The sequence below is a fragment of the Pristiophorus japonicus genome, chromosome 18 (genome assembly GCF_044704955.1).
Source record: "Pristiophorus japonicus isolate sPriJap1 chromosome 18, sPriJap1.hap1, whole genome shotgun sequence".
Taxonomy (NCBI): domain Eukaryota; kingdom Metazoa; phylum Chordata; class Chondrichthyes; family Pristiophoridae; genus Pristiophorus; species Pristiophorus japonicus.
The window spans coordinates 22,987,765-23,004,721 of record NC_091994.1 but is presented as its reverse complement, the minus strand read 5'-3'; the positions used below and the strand labels follow the sequence as shown (position 1 = coordinate 23,004,721).

General features: G+C 43.5%; 1 protein-coding gene across 1 annotated transcript in view; it reads right to left on the bottom strand.

Annotated features, from left to right (window-relative positions):
- LOC139229160 (major facilitator superfamily domain-containing protein 12-like) overlaps positions 1-11,534 on the bottom strand; it is a 68,433-nt gene extending 56,899 nt beyond the window's left edge. Inside the window, exon 1 of the mRNA XM_070860822.1 lies at positions 10,937-11,534. Coding sequence (XP_070716923.1) covers positions 10,937-11,204 — 268 coding nt within the window. The 5' untranslated portion in view covers positions 11,205-11,534. The remainder of the gene's footprint in view (positions 1-10,936) is intronic.
- Between the last annotated feature and the right edge of the window lie 5,423 nt (positions 11,535-16,957).

The window sequence follows — 16,957 nt, the reverse complement described above, 5'->3', positions numbered from 1 at the left end:
GGAGACCAAGCTCTGCTGCATGGACCTAGTGCGCACACATGCTCCTACTATCCACAGATCGCAGTGTGGGCTGGCCCGTGCTGCCCCTGGGCCCCGATCTCTCACTGGTCCTCCGCCCCGATCAAAAATGGAGCAGTCAGAAACAGGACATCAGTTAGTTTCCTCTTATCTGGAGACATCAAATATCAACACTTAGTTGAAATATCAAAATATTAACTCCAGCTTAGTTGAAGGGTTATCAGCAGAAACAAACGCCAACTAACAGAATGAACACAGTTCAGTAGGACATTAACAATGACCTCTTATGCTGACTGACCGACACTGTATTTTCAGCTTTCTTCTCTTTATTTGCAGTAATAAATACAATTCTTTTAAATAAATACCCAATAATTTTAATACACTGCTTGCTTTCTGGCTACCCAATTTTTTCCTATTCTGTAAAGCTTAGTGATCACCTTATGTGCTGGTCGTACTATGCGCCTGGTTTTCTAAAACCTTTTAAAGCTTGAGAAGTGCGCCAAATGTATTTAGTCCTAGACTGTATGGGGCCAGGATGAACAGGAGGCAAAAGCTTTTAAAGCTGCACCACACGTGTTATATCGAGTGGAAGGAGGCAGGTTTTCATTGGTGATCACAGGTTTCTGTTCTTATGCTGACTGAGTCCTCGAGGATGGTGCATCACTGCGGAGTGGGTCAAGGCACTAATGGAACTAAAAAAAAGGGAGAGTCAGCACGGGGCATCCTCACACATCTGACTAACCAGTGTAAGTCTCAACAAGGGCAAGAGCATTGATAAAGCCCCAACAAATGGGCGTTCAGTGATATGAAAGTCTTGTGCAAGAGCAATTCTGAATTCACACACTTGCCAGAGTCAGTTCTGCACAATGTTGTCATATGGCAATTTGCAGTGCTCCTCTGCTCAAGGGGTGTGTTCTTGTTTGGAAATGGCTCCACAGATGCCAACAGCCCTCATAAAATCGCAAGTCAAGGCTTTACGCACAAGCCTAGACAGCGAGTGCCAGCAGGCCTCTCACGCGAGAGGGCCATTACAGCCAGAGAGCAGGAACTCGGACTGATTTCCTCTCACTTCCCTCTAGCTAAGTCGTCCCCTCGAGACCAACTTTAGCATCCCTATTGTTAACAATTAGCTCATTTGAGCAGAAGTATGACAAAACCCCACAAGAATCTTGAGATATGATTGTCTTTCAGATTAAGACAAGGCTGCTGTCTCATAAGTCACATCCATCCACTCCAATTGATAAGACGCCCCAAGACCAGCCAGCCCCCACAGCAGCAGACACAGCTGACTCAGTTAGAGGGCCGTGTCCTGACCAGCACAAGGAGATGCAGGCCATCTCAATCTAAAGTGGAGCCACCAACACCCACCAGCCAGCCGCCTTACCTTCTCCCATTGTCAAAGCACCTGGAAGACAGACTAGGATGTGTTCAAATCTCAATACATTCTTGCCAATGGACAGCAGGCATCAAGTAGCACACACACAGGAGATTCCTAGTATTGCCAAATTATTCAACATGTTGCAAATCTCTCGGAAAAACAAGCCCCGGTGCCTGTGTGCGCAATTACAATACATAGAATATACAGCACAGACACAGGCCATTTGGCCCAATGCCAGTGTTCCTGCTCCACACAAGCCTCCTCCCAAGAATCCCAGCCTGTTCAAGCTTTCCTGGTCTCAATACTGTAAATCTTGTTTGCACCTTCTCCAGTGCCTCTATATATTTTTTAATAACATGGAGACCAGAGCTGTGGACAGTAATGATCAGTTGGTGCACAGATGAATTTGAATGAAGACCATCACCAAACTTATCACATTCATTAAAAATCGGAAATATTTCAGATGCTACTAAAGCAAGGCGACAGATTTTTTTTTTTTTAAAAAAGGGAAACTGAAAAAGTATTTGCTGCATGTCTATTTTAACCCAATGTCTAGTCGAATGCCACGGTTTTAAAATTCTCATCCTGGTTTTCAAATCCCTCCATGGCCTCACCCCTCCCTATTTCTAATCTCCTCCAACCCCACAATCCTCCGAGATATCTGCACTCCTCCAATTCTGGTCTCTTGAGCAGCCCTGATTTTAAAATCGCTCCACCATTGGTGGCTGTGCCTTCAGCTGTCAAGGCCCCAAGCTCTGGAATTCCCCCCTTTAAGACACTCCTTAAAACCTACTTATTTGACCAAGCTTTTGGTCCTCTACCCTAATATCTCCTCATGTGGCTTGGTGTTAAATTTTGTTTGATAATGCACCTGTGAAGCACCTTGGGAGGTTTTACTACGTTAAAGGTGCTATAGAAATACAAGTTGTTGTTGTTGTTGTTGTCTAGGTTTGCTACTGTACGTGTACATTTCATAGCTTGAGCTCCTGACAAAGGAGGAAGGACGGCTGATTATGATCAGTGTTTCCTCAGTCCACTGCCGGGCAGCAGTTGGAGTTGGGTAGTGGGGAAATGAAGCAATTACCTGAAGTGCACAGCACAAAAATGGAACTTTTGCCATTAGGAGAACTCAGGAAAAGATTTAAAAATCAGAAAACAGCAGCAAGTTACAAGGCGGTAAATCTGTAAGGACCATGTTCAACAAGCAATAATCCTGTAGAAAGTGAAATAACTCTGTAGGTAAAGATTGCCATGTGACAAGTACAACAGTATCACAGGATCCTTTCAGCAATGGATTTTAGGAGGCTTTGTAACAGTACATGAATAGATCCCTTTCAATCATTTATCCAGAAATGCAAACATTCCAAATGCTTTAATGAGATTAGTTTACCAGTTATTTTAAAGATTTTGTAGGTCTCAATGGTGTGTGCTAATTCATAAACAGTACCACTGCTCAAAACATGAAAAGTAAAACCACTTACTTCCATGGTTAATGTTAACAAAACTATGTACAGATTGTAGTAAAAAGGGGCAACAGTGGATTGCATTTAACATTTGCTTTTTTTTTAAAAAAACAAATGCTTCAGATATCAATGAGCGAGCTGTCAGATAATATTTATAATTGAACTGAAAATACAGCATAGAAAACTACTGAAAAGCATCTTCTAAAAAGGCAAAGGAAATTACACAGGTTGAAACAGATAAGAACATAAGAATTAGGAGCAGGAGTAGGCCATTCGGCCCCTCGAGCCTGCTCCGCCATTCAATAAGATCATGGCTGATGATCTTACTCAACTCCACTTGCCTGCACTATCCCAAAGTCTCTTGATTCCCTTAATATCTAACACTCTATTGATCTCTGTCTTGAATATACTAACGACTGAGCTTCTGGGTGAATAAATTTCTCCTCATTTCAGTCCTAAATGGCCAACCCCTTATTCAGAGATTGTGACCCCTGGTTCTAGACTCCCCAGCCAGAGGAAACATCCTCCCTGCATCTACCCTGTAAGAATTTTGTTTGTTTCAATGAGATCACCTCTCATTCTTCTAACCGCTAGAGAATATAGGCCTAGTCTGTTCAATCTCTCCTCATAGGAGAATCCCCAATCCCAGGAATCAGTCTGGCGAACCTTCATTGCACTCCCTCTATGGTAAGTAGATCTTTCCTTAGGCAAGGAGATCAAAACTGTACACAATACTCCAAGTGTGGTCTCACCAGGGCCCTATATAACTGCAGTAAGACATCTTTACTCTTACACTCAAATCCTCTTGTAATAAAGGCCAACGTACCATTTGCTTTCTTAATTGCTTGCCATACCTGTGTGTTCACAAATCACTGAAAAAGTGTACAGGTCCCACTGAGCACCAGCATTTCCCAATTTCTCACTGTTTCAAAAACAAATACTCTGCTTTTCTATTTTTCCTACCAAAGTGGACAACTTCAGATTTCTCACCATTATATTCCATTTGCCCTGTTCCTGCCCACTCACTTAGCTTGTCTATATCCCCTTGAAGAAGTCTCTTTGCATCCTCCTCACAACTTATATTCCCACCTAGCTTTGTATCATTACCAAATCACTGATTATAGATTGTGTACAGTAGAGGCCCAATCACTTATCCTTGCTGTACCCACCTAGTTACAGTCTACCAAAGCCATTGCATTTTGTTCTGTATGATATCACCCTTTCCAGTTCTAAAATCTCAAAGATTGTTGTTAATCATTTAATTGTGCTCTCTGCTTTCAGCTCATTAGATTTCCTGTGAATTTGAATTTTTTTTTTAAACCCGAGAAACTAAATGAGCATCACATTGAAGTTGTGGGCAGGTTGGGGGAGGAGGAGAACGGTTCAGTTAAAATAATCACCATCTTTCTCATCTCACATTCTGATGATACTTGTTGGTGCTAGGGTACAGTACAGCACACAACAGTAGCAGTCTACACTGGTGGCCATTCTTAATGGATGAGACGGGACAATGAATACTGAGCTGGGGGGGGGGGGGGGGGGGGGGGGGGGGGGTGGAGAAGAGATGGGAAGTCGTAAGTCGTAGCTGAGCTGCGTATGTCTTCAGGGGAATAGTAGCACAGAGATTATGTTACTGGACTAGTAATGCAGAGGCCGGGACTAACGATCCAGAGACAGGAGTTCAAATCCCACCAGCGGGGAATTTATAAGCTAGTATCAGTAACGGTGACTATATAATGTCGTAAAAACTCTGGTTCGCTAATGTCCTTAGGGAAGGAAATCTACCATCCTATCTGCCGTCCTTACCTGGTCTGGCCTCTGACTCCAGACCCACAGTTGTGGTTATCTCTTAACTGCCCTCTGAAATGGTCGAGCAGGCCTCTCAGTTAAGGACAATTAGGAATGGTCAGCGACACCCACATCCTACATGAATATAAAAATCTACCAACGCCACATGTGCACATTCCAGTCAGGACACCCTAGCGCAAGAATTTGAAGGCAAATATGTTGCCAGCAGGGATCTTCCTATTCTAAATGCCTCAGTATCACACTAGATGATAGGTATACCCACTGGGTTATTGGGGAGCTGTATTTCTCGATAAATACCCTAACTTAAATTATATAAAAAAGTTTATTTAATTTTCAGCATATGCTTAGAAGCTGTTGTTAGGAAATTATATTAAAAAGCCAAGCTTGTCCAGCTTCCCCTTTACAGAAGTCCTCTTGCAAATTGCAATGATTCAAACTACACGCGAAACATCTAACTCGATCATGCGGTAACTTGAAATCACAATATAAACTTATGCAAATTTTGGTAAAATTTCCATTCCCATTACTCTTACAACTTCAAAAAAGTACAGATACTTCATTGGCTGTAAAGCACTGTGGGACATCCAGTGGTCGGGAAAGGCTCCTATTTAAATGCAAGTCTTTTTTTTTAATTCTGCATGGGTGAGAATATAATTTAGATAACACTAAAAATATTGCTTTGAGAAGTCATAAAATGTAAGGTTGTATTATCCAAGTGGCACATTTTGGGATTTTTGACTCTTTCCTTCACAGATTTTTTTTTTTTTAATATATAAAATGAATTTGCAAAGGTTTAGAAAGAAAGGCTGCAGGCATTGTAGAATTTGCATTGAAGCCAGACAAGACAGTTTGGAAAATATCACAAAAGCAAAATACTGTTTGGAAAATAATCACATTCTCAGTCTATTTCAAATTGGTACGAGAGTCTATTGTCTCATCACACGTCCATTACCCAGGAAAATCAAGGATGTTAAGCAAATCATCTCATCCCAATGTGGTGGCTAGCAAATCTCCACACCTAATGTATTGTGGACAGTGCATGAGGTATCTGAAGAAAATAGGATCCAAGGAGAAGCAGTAATCAGTTATGCTGACAGGCTGGCTGGTGAATCCCTACAATGAGAAGCGATCAGGCATACCATTCATCTACTTCCTAGTCAGAATTAATAGAAAAAGGAAAATCCATAGTTAGATGAAAGTTGGGTTTTGAACAAAGTTCTGCAACAGCTGGAAGCTAAAAGAAATGAAGGTGGTTAGATCTTGTCTAGATAGATATACCAGGTCAGCTCACCCACAGAAGGAACAGGGAGGGACCAGCCGTGCCCTAGAGAATATCCGAAGGCAGACCCGAAACTTGTAACAGGAAGCAAGTATAATGTATTTGCTTCATGGGCTCTTAAGAATTCATAGCAACACGTTGCTTTTAAGAACTAGTTGGTTTATTAACAAAGGTTTAGCAATCACACTACACATCAGTTCATCCACTAGGCTCACAACTGCATTCCTCATCATGGCAGACTGAGACCCAACTGACTGGGGTTTTATTGAGTCTTGTGAACATCACATGACTGGCTAACCCACTCACATGGCAATAGCTCTACAAACCTGTGAGCATACTCAGAGGTGCATACATTACAACAAGTTCATCTTATTTTAATCTGACTGCTTTCAGGTCTGTGAAACATGCTTCAAGTTCAATAATAGGTTCATTGAAGAGACATTCTGGATCAAACGCTATTTTATAGTGATTTGTTGATTTTATCCCGCAAAATACAAAGGCTCAGTAAGTATTTTAGATTGCTGGAATCCTTACCTTGTATCTTAGTCTTCTCTCCCTATCTCACACCATTATTCGGCTAGAATTTCCCAGTTCTCCCTTAGTGCTATTGGAAAGTGGGCAAGAATGGCTGGGGACCAAAGGTTCCAATCTTCCCTCCCCGGTAGAAGGCAAATGACTATCATGACTCCATCTGATGATTTGGAACTTGCACAAGAGGCACCTGCAGACATGAACCTCCATTCCAACATATTGTGGCACATGGTACTGAAATACCAATGTATTAGAACACTATAGAAAACAAAATCCTAAACAAAAATGTTCATTTTAACTGAACTTTCCAAGTCCAGTTTTAAATGAAATGCAATAGGTAATCTCTTCTATAAATCATGCCCATACACAATGCAACATCATGAATGTGCAATGAAAAATAAAACGAGGGAATGCAACTTTTCTTCACAAACCTAAATAAAAATGCCACTGGCAAAATATACAGTGGTGGAGGCTGGGGCTATGTGGAGGCCGTAGCTTTCCGTTTCCTCTCCATTATAAAGACGGCCTATTTCTCCCTATAACATCACCCATATCCACCCCGCCTCACCTTATCTGATGTTGAAACCCTCATCCATACAGTTGTTAACCTCGGTGCCTTGTAAGCAAAGAGAATCAAATTACCATATAAATAATCTTGCATGTGTGTTTCATTGACTGACCCACTGGTTTTGCTTTTAGTGCTACCCACCTCTGGATGGGGGAGGGACAGCATCTGTAAAGACATTTGTCCCAGTGATACTGTCACTCCATTGGCCCAACAAAAACAGAGCCATGGAGACTGGGCTAAATTATATATTTGACAGCCATCAAACAGCAAGATTATAGAGGAATCAGCACACTTTGCATATTGGGGATTCAACGATGCAGTCAGTTCTTGGGGCTTCTGATACCAGGTTGCTACAAGACAAGTCAGCAGTCGGTCATGGAGTCCATTAAACCTGATCTGCCATATTATTAGCCAGGTCAGCTTTATCTTTTTATTCCCGATGGCCTATCCTTTCTCCATATTGCTCAATACCCGTTTTTCCCCAAGTATCTGTCCTCCTTGAAATATCTGTGCTGGAAGAGTATAAATCATTTTAAAAACATATGCAAATCACTGTCACAATATCTTGAAATAGGTAGGTACGGTGGCATAATGGTTATGTTACTGGACTAGTAATCCAGAGATGAGGGTTCAAATCTCACACGGCAGTTGGGGAATTTAAATTCAATTAAAATAAATCTGGAATAAAAAGCTAGTGTCAGTAATGGTGACCAGTCGTAAAAACCCATCTGGTTCACTAATGTCCTTTAGGGATGGAAATCTGCCGTCCTTACCCGGTCTGGCCGATGTGTGACGTCAGATTCAGGTTGACTCTTAACTGCCTAGCAAGCCACTCAGTTGTGTTCAAGGGTAATTAAGGGTGGGCAATAAATGCTGGCCTTGCCAGCAATGCCCACATTCCCTGAATGAATAAAACAAGGCCAGTGCATCCCTCCCCCAGCCAAAGTCCCTTACCCTAGTGCAAGTACTGCCTCCCCCACGAATTAACCCATAGGCTAATAAGGCTGGAGCCTTAGGCCCTCAACTTTCAGCCCTAAAGCTTTGTCACAAGGTTAGTTAAGCAATATCTATAACTGCATAATTAGATCTTCAGGAGGTGCAAAATATCAGATCCTTATGGCTCAAAGTGTGCAAAAAATTCTGTGACAATCTTGAAACACGCATAAATATCAAAAAAATTCACCCAGAGAGTTATGTATGCAGTTCATAGGATAAATGCATAAATAACATCAGGTTTGATCATTGTGAATGCTTACAAAAGGATGAAGAAGAATTTTCATCTATCTTTTGAAAGTAATACCCCTACTAGAGGTAAAACATGAATATTATAAATTAAGTCTCAAAGATTATATTGAAATTATGCATTTGTTTTTTGGGGGGAGGGCAGCTGCGATAAGCACTTGTGACCCTTAGCTGCTTTCTTTTTCCTATACTCTTATGTTATTCTGACCTGTGTTCTCAAGCCAAGTAGTTTTTGTCAAGATAAGTCATCTCAATACTGTTTTCTTTGGGGAAAAACTGATTCAAATACTTTCTAACCTGGCTTTTCTAAATTTTGCAGTTCATGTAGCTGTGTGAGGATTAGGCTTTGCCATCCCCTCATTTTATCCAACTGGTCAATATTTGTCCTCATACCATCAGAATGACAACACACTATCTACTGTTAGATTATTCATATATGTGTGCCAAACTATTTTTTTAATAGTTTTTTTTTTAATGTCATTAAATTTTGATGATATTATTCACGACTTTGCCACAGCTAAGGCCAGGAATAAAGCAGTCTTTGTTTGAAGAGACGTATTCAGAGAATCGTGTGTTTGATATTGCAGTTTAAGCAAGAAAAATGTGCATAGGCTTTGATTTTTGTCATATGTTTGCCACAGTCAAGGCCAGGAGCTTACCAGCATTTTTTTGAAAATATGTATTCAGAGAATTGTGTGTTTGATATCACAGTTTAAAGCCAGGAAGAAACCATTCTCAGTTTGAATTGTATGCTGTTTTTTTATTTTTTATTTTACATAGCTTTGATTTTAGTTAGTTGTTAAATTTGGATAAATATACATTTATATTTGTTTGATGATTTTATGAATTGTATGCAATATATAGGCCCTTCCCTCACAGCCTTAATCCGGCCCTGCCTCCACTGCATCAGTTTTGTCGGACTACTTGTCAAACAACCAGTCCTGGATGAGCTGCAATTGCCTTTAATTAAGCATTGGGAAGAATGAAGCCCACCACAAACTCTGTTCCCTAGCCACCGATTCTATTGCCCTCCCTAGCCACAGTTTGAGGCTGAACCAGACTGATTGCAGCCTTACCATCCTACTTGAGCCCGAGCTGAGCTTCTGCCCACATATCCTCTCCATCAGATATCACCGACCTCCACGACAGCATGTCTCAGCCCTGCCCATCTATTACTGATACCCTCATCTATGCTTTTGTTACCTGCAGACTAGACTATTCCAATGCTCTCCTAGCCTCCCATCTTCCACTTTCCATAAACTTGAGCTCAACCAAAACACACATAGAATCATAGAAATTTACAGCACGGAGGAAGGCCATTTCGGCCCATCGTGTCCTCGCCAGCCAACAAAGAGCTTTCCCAGCCTAATCCCACTTTCCAGTTCTTGGTCTGTAGCCATATAGGTTACAGTACTTTAAAGTACCCATCCAAGTACTTTTTAAAATGTGGTGAGGGTTTCTGCCTCTACTACCTTTTCAGCCAGTGAGTTCCAGACTCCCACCACCCTCTGGGTGAAGAAATTTCCCCTCAAATCCCCTCTAAGCCTCCTACCAATTACTTTAAAACTATGCCCCCTGGTTGTTGACCCCTCTGCTAAGGGAAATAGATCCTTCCTATCCACTCTAACTAGGCCCCTCATAATGTTCTACACCTCAATAAAAGGTCCCCTCTCAACCTCCTCTGTTCCAAAGAAAACAAACCCAGTTTATCCAATCTTTCCTCATAACTAAAATTCTCCACTCCAGGCAACATCCTTGTAAATCTTCTCTGCACCCTCGCTTGCAATCACATCTTTCCTGTAATGTGGTGACCAGAACTGCACACAGTACTCTAGCTGTGGCCTAATCAGTGTTTTATACAGTTCAAGCATAACCTCCTTGCTCTTATATTCTATGTCTGGGCTAATAAAAGGCAAGTATTCCGTATGCCTTCTTAACAACCTTATCTACCTGGCCTGCTAGCTTCAGGGATCTGCAGACACACACTCCAAGGTCCCTTTGTTCCTCATGTTCAAATCCCTCCAAGGCCTCGCCCCCTTCCCATCTCTGTAACCTCCTCCAGCCATGGATATGTTCACTTTGGCCACCATGCCTTGGCCCTCATCCCTGGAATACTCTCCCTAAATCTCTCCATCTTGCTCTCTCCTCCTTTCAGGACCTCTTTGACCAAGATGCTAGTCGGTCTCCACTTTTGGCTCAGTGTCAATTTTTAATCCTGTTACATTCTTGTAAAGCTTTCCTACATTAGAGGCACTATATAAATACAAGTTGTTATGGTCTCATCACTACTCGATTCACCTCCTCCCCAGCTGGATTCAACCTTGGTGCTTTCATTGACATAAATGGAGCCTTGACCCTGCATCTAAATTCCTCAACCAAGCATTATTTTCAATGGTCATTGGGTCCATCAATTGGTTTAAAAACTCATTTTGAGAATGTTGACGGCGACAGTATAAATCACAGCCATTATCTACCCGCATGGAGGATCATTATGTAAACACTGAACCACCACCACCTTGTGTGGGTGGCTCCAGCACACAGGAGGGGAGGGCGATCGGATCGATTGGTTTAGCTTGACGAGCCCCATACACGTTTAAATACACACACGGTGCAATAACGAGAAAACAAAAACAGCTTTTTGCACTCACCAATAAGATGCCACGTCTTCCTCTTCCCGTATCGCCCGCAACCGCGAGTGCGATCCGACTCGAAGCCGATGAGTGGGGTGCAGAGCCCGTCCGCCACTTGCCCGATCAGCAGCAAGATACCGGCGTTGTAGTTGTTGATGCCCAGGACCGTGTGGTAGTACACCAAGAGATAAGTGAACCACATGGACGCGCACAAATCGTTCAGAAAGTGTCCAACCGCATAGGACAGGCGGACGCACAGCGGCAACGAAGGCAGCGCATCAGCCATGATACAAATACACTGAGATAAATAAAGCTCCTAATGAATGCAAAGAGTCAAAGCGCACACCGCCAAAGACCACAAACCCCCCAGCCCTCCCCCCTACTGACGCGGAAACTGACCACTTTCTGCGGCGAGTCGCTTTGCAAAACGAAACTAGCCAGCCCCTTTTAAAACCCAGCTAACAATTGGTTTTAGCGCAGGAGGGGTGGAAGCCTTAGAGCCGACCCAATAGCTAGAGAAGCAGGCTGTACAGACGGATCAGAGAGATACATTGCTCTTCCTGCCCCGGCTTCATAGTCCCTGTAACATTGCTGAGTGTTATTGCTGCGCTTCACGTGCCGCCGCAAATCCTGGCAATCAATAAATAATGAGCCGCTTATATAACCGGCCCGGGCTCCTTACACACAACCGCCCCATTGGATACAGAGAGCAGATCCTCCGCCCTCCGGCTCCCGCAGCCCAATGAACCAGCAATCGGGGCGGGACCTCCGCCGCTTCCTGGTTCTTGCTATCAGCTGTGGCTCAGCAGGTAGCACTCTCGCCTCTGAATCACAAGGTTGTGGGTTTAACGCCCATAAGACTTGAGCACATATAAATCCAGGCTGACTTTCCAGCGGAGCGCTGCACTGTCGGAGGTGTCATCTTTCAGATGAGACGAAACCGAGGCCTTGTCTGCACTCTCAGGTGGATGTAAACGATCCCATGGCACTATTTCAAAGAAAAGCTATTCCCGGTGTCCTGGCCAATATTTATCACTCAATCAACATCACTAAAACAGATGCCCTGGTCATTATCACATTGTTGTTTGTGGGAGCTTGCTGTGCGCATATTGGCTGCTGCGTAACAGTGACTACACTTCAAAAGTACTTCATTGGCTGTAAAGTGCTTTGGGACTTCTGGGGGGTGGTGGTGAAAGGTGCTATATAAATGCAAGTTTTTATTTTTTTAAACCTACAGATGTAAAAATATGAGAGTCTCTGCTATTTTCTGTCAAGTGGATAAGGGGTTGGAAATCACAGATTCAGTTCCAACTCCTGCTTCGCCAATGATGAAACTAAATCAAGAACCCGAATTACTAAAGTAACCACCTCACAGGTAAATCAAAAGTAGACCTCTAGGATTTTTTTTTTTAATTTATATTTTCTTTTGCATATTGCTTCCACACAATTTTACAGGCACTTGATTTTAGTCGAGTTTTTCAGTCTTTTTTTTCAGCAAAATATCCTAAATTTTATTTATACAAAATCTCAACACTATTTGAAATGGAAGTTACTTGTAGTTTTTCCATTTTTTTCAAGAAATACATTTTCTGTCGTGCCTCATCATTGTCCTTAACCGTCCCATACAATGATTGGCTGTAGTGACTGATGCAAGTAAAGATGCATATTTAAATTTATCACGGAGCTCACTCAATAATTATGAACCACAATCTGAATATTTTCCTGTGGGATGATCCATTTTACTCTGTTATTGACATATCCAGAACTTGCAGTGTTGGCTTTATTTACTAATGTCAATACACTGTGACACCAGGGACTGCTCCAGCCAGGCACCAGGTTCAGCTCTCTCTTGAAGGTATACAGTGATTCAGCACTCACCACAAAGGATCTTGCGGAGACATTGTTGATGGTATTTCTCCAGCGACTTGAGGTGTCTACTGTACATGGTCCAGGTCTCTGAGCCATACAGCAGGGCAGGTATTACTACTTGGTGGCAGATTTGAGGGCCTGTTCTTCGAACACTCTTTTCCTCAGGCGGTCGAAGGCTGCACTGGTGCACTGGAGGCGGTGTTGAATCTCATTGTCAAGATCTTGCAAATTTCCTGGGAGGATAGACGCACCAACGTTAGCGTCCTCGACTAGGCCATCACCCCCAGCACTGAAGCACTGACCACACTCGATCAGTTCCACTGGGCAGGCCACATTGTTCGCATGCCAGACACGATTCTCCCAAAGCAAGTGCTCTACTCGGAACTCCTTCACGGCAAATGAGCCAAAGGTGGACAGAGAAAACGTTTCAAGGACACCCTCAAAGCCTCCCTGATAAAGTGCAACATCCCCACTGACACCTGGGAGTCCCTGGCCAAAGATCGGCCTAAGTGGAGGAAGTGCATCCGGGAGGGCGCTGAACATCTCGAGTCTCATCGCTGAGAACATGCAGAAATCAAGCGCAGGCAGCAGAAGGAGCGTGCGGCAAACCTGTCCCACCCTCCCTTACCCTCAACGACTATCTGTCCCACCTGTGACAGGGACTGTGGTTCTCGTATTGGACTGTTCAATACGAACTCAGTTCACCTAAGAACTCATTTTTAGAGTGGAAGCAAGTCTTCTTCGATTCCGAGGGACTGCCTATGATGCTGATGACTCACCACAAAGCCGGCAACCTGTTCCATAGATCCACTATTCTGAGAAGAAATAACTACCTAATATCTAACCTATTTGTTCCCTTGTTTAATTTAAACACATGAACCCTGGTCCTCCACAGTGTAATTGAAATAATTTGTCAGCGTGCACAAAAACGTCACAAATTGCCTGAGTCTTGGCTTCTCTAAAGTATATAGACCCAACTTGTTCAACCTATCTTGGGGTACGGTAGCATAGTGGTTATGTACTGGAGTAGTAATCTAGAGGCCTGGCGACATGAGTTCAAATCCCACCATGGTAGCTGGGGGATTTAAATTCAGTTAATTAAAAAACAAAATCTGGAATTAAAATACCAGTGTCAGTAATGGTGACCATAAAACTACCAGATTGTCATAAAAACCCATCTGGTTCACTAATGTCCTTTAAGGAAGGAAACATGCTCTTCTTACCCAATCTGACTCCAGACCCACAGCAATGTGGTTGACTCTTAACTGCCCTCTGAAATAGCCTACAAGCCACTCAGTTGTACCAAACCACTGTAACAAAAGTCAGCACTGGAGAGCACTGAGATTAGGCTGGTTAGCTCTTTTTCGGCCGGCATGGACACGATGGGCCGAATGTGCTGTAAATTTCTATGATTCTATGAAACTTCACCACAAGGACTGCAGCAGTTCAAGAAGGCGGCTCACCATCACCTTCGCAAGGGAAATTAGGGATGAGCAATAAATGCCAGCCTTGCCAGTGATGCCAACATCCTGTAAATAAATAAATTTTAAAAATCTGGATCGCTAAGGTGTTTTGAACTGGGGCTCATTCTCAGGGCCCTCCTTGGAGCCTTTCCCAAAGCCTCAATATCACCCACCATATCTTTCTTTCTTTTAGTTCTCTACACACCAGGCACCATTTTAGAAACAATATGTACAGCATATTCAGGCACAGCAACTGGAATCTCAGTACATGAAGTCAAAAAAGTGACTCTCTCTGTACTGGTGGTGAGTGAAAACATCCCTCTGACAAAGCCAGATGCCATCTCACCTGACATCATTCTATAGCACACCACAACATTCACCATTGCGAGATTTATTAACCACAGAGCACGATACCGTTGAATTTCAGATGTTCTCTACCTCGTCTTCTAGCTGAGTGTGCACAAGTCAGTATCTCAGAAATGGTTGCAATATGTAGTGTGGCTATTTGGAATGCATTGTTGCTTCAGAATAATGTTAAAAGGAAATAGATTTTTTATTTCTCGGATATCAGCAACTTGCTAGTTAACCACCTCCCTTGGGGGAAAAAAAACTTGCATTTTATAAAGTGCTTTTCACAACCACCGGATGTTCCAATTAAGTACTTTTGAAATGTAGTTACTGTTGTAATGTAGAAAATTGAACAGCAATGTGATAATGACCAGAACATCTGTGTTTGTGATGTTGACTGAGGGATAAATATTGGCCAAGACACCAGGGATAACCGCCCCCCCCCCGACTCTTCTTTGAAATAGTGCCATGGAATCTTTTATGTCCACCCGAGAGGGCAAACTGGGACTTGGTTTAATGTCTCATCTGAAAGACGCCACCTCTGATAGTGCAGCACTAACTCAGCACTGCACTGGAGTGTCAGCCCAGATTTTTGTGCTCAAGTCTCTGGAGCAGAACTTGAACCCACAACCTTCTGACTCAGAAGTGTGAGTGCTACCCACTGAGCCACAGCTGACACTGGTATGTCACTAAAATTAATCTTGAGTTGTCGGAACCACTTCTGAATCACTTCATAAATCATAATGCAGTACGAAAACTGAAAATTCCTTATGCTACTTTTGATTTTGGGATCTAAGCTGATTCTAGGTCAACCAAGAGACATCAAAGCCTCTGTATAGTTAATGTTGCAGTGCTGAATGTTCCAATTTTGTTGTGCCGCATACCAGTAGATACATTACCACATAGCAAGTTCCCAGTTACAATCATACCACAAGGACAGACACAGAATAGAAGGTGAAGTTTAAAAGTGCTTGGTATGGAGAAGTTGAAAAGTCTAAACCTTCAAAGCTAGATTCTTCTATTCAGTCATAGCTATTTGAAAAGTGACACTAACAGAAACCTGATTGGGGGAAAAATGGGGGGGGTCACCAATCTATCCTCAATGGTAAATGGCACACAACAATAGTTGGTGTGCCACACAAAACTATATCTGAAATTTCCCTCCCATTTCTCTCTCAGCAGTCTTTAGTTATGCCTCCAATCACATTACAGCAGGTGTGCAACAAGTTAGCATTTCTGAGCGACCCCATAAACAAACAATCCTAGAATGAAACAATCGCTTCAGTCAGGAGAAAGCTTTAGTTGGGACGGAGATTGCACCCATTTCTGATATATGGGCTCTTAAGGGTAACATCAGTGTATCCTTAACTCATGTGCATGTTACCTCGAATATATTCTCTTACCACAGGGAAGGAAAACATTCACGTATTTACTTATATACACAAGTTGAGGTTGTTTGCATTAGACCATGATCTTATATTTGTCATGGAACCAGAGATTTATTTTTTGAATGGGGTGGGAAGAAACTGATCAAAACAACGAACATTTATATAGGGATGTGCTTATTTGTACTGCAAAAATAGCCAACATGCTCCAACCTTTGATTCTGATTGGTCCCTTTGGAGAATAAGTCATACCCTGAAGTTTCACAGGAACGTGTAACTGGAATTGCCCATTCCAAGGTCTCACTGACTTTGCAAATTGTAACTCGACCCACTTTGACTTTCTGAGGTGACAGAGGACTGAGCACCCCAGAAGGCAGCAAGGGCCAGCCGAAGTGCCTTACCGCATTTCTAGTACATCCCTCCCCCAGCTGAAGTGCCTTACTCCAGTCCAAGTGCATGCCTCCCCAGCTGAAGAGCCTTATCCCAGTGCAAATGCATCCTCCCTCCCGCCAGCCTCCCTCCGTCTCTCTCTCTTCCGACCAGCCTCCCTCCCCTCTTCCCCCCAGCCCTCCCTCCCTCTCTCTCTTTCTCTCTCCCTCCCTCTCTCTCTCTCTCTCCCTCCCTCCCTCTCTCTCTCCCTCCCTCCCTCTCTCTCCTCCCCCCTCTCCCCCCCCCTCTCTCTCCCTCCCTCTCCCTCCCTCTCCCCCCTCGCTCTCTCTCCCCCCCTCCCTCCCTCCCTCTCTCTCCCCCCCTCCCTCCCACTCTCTCTCCCCCCCCTCCCTCCCCTCTCTCTCTCCCCCCCTCCCCTCCCTCTCTCTCCCCCCCCTCCCTCCCTCCTCTCTCTCCCCCCTCCCTCCCTCTTCCCCCCCTCTCTCCTCCCCCTGTCTCTGCCCCCTCCCTCCCTCTCTCTCTCCCCCCCTCCCTCCCTGTCTCTCTCCCCCCCCCTCCCTCTCACTCCCCCCATCCCTCTCACT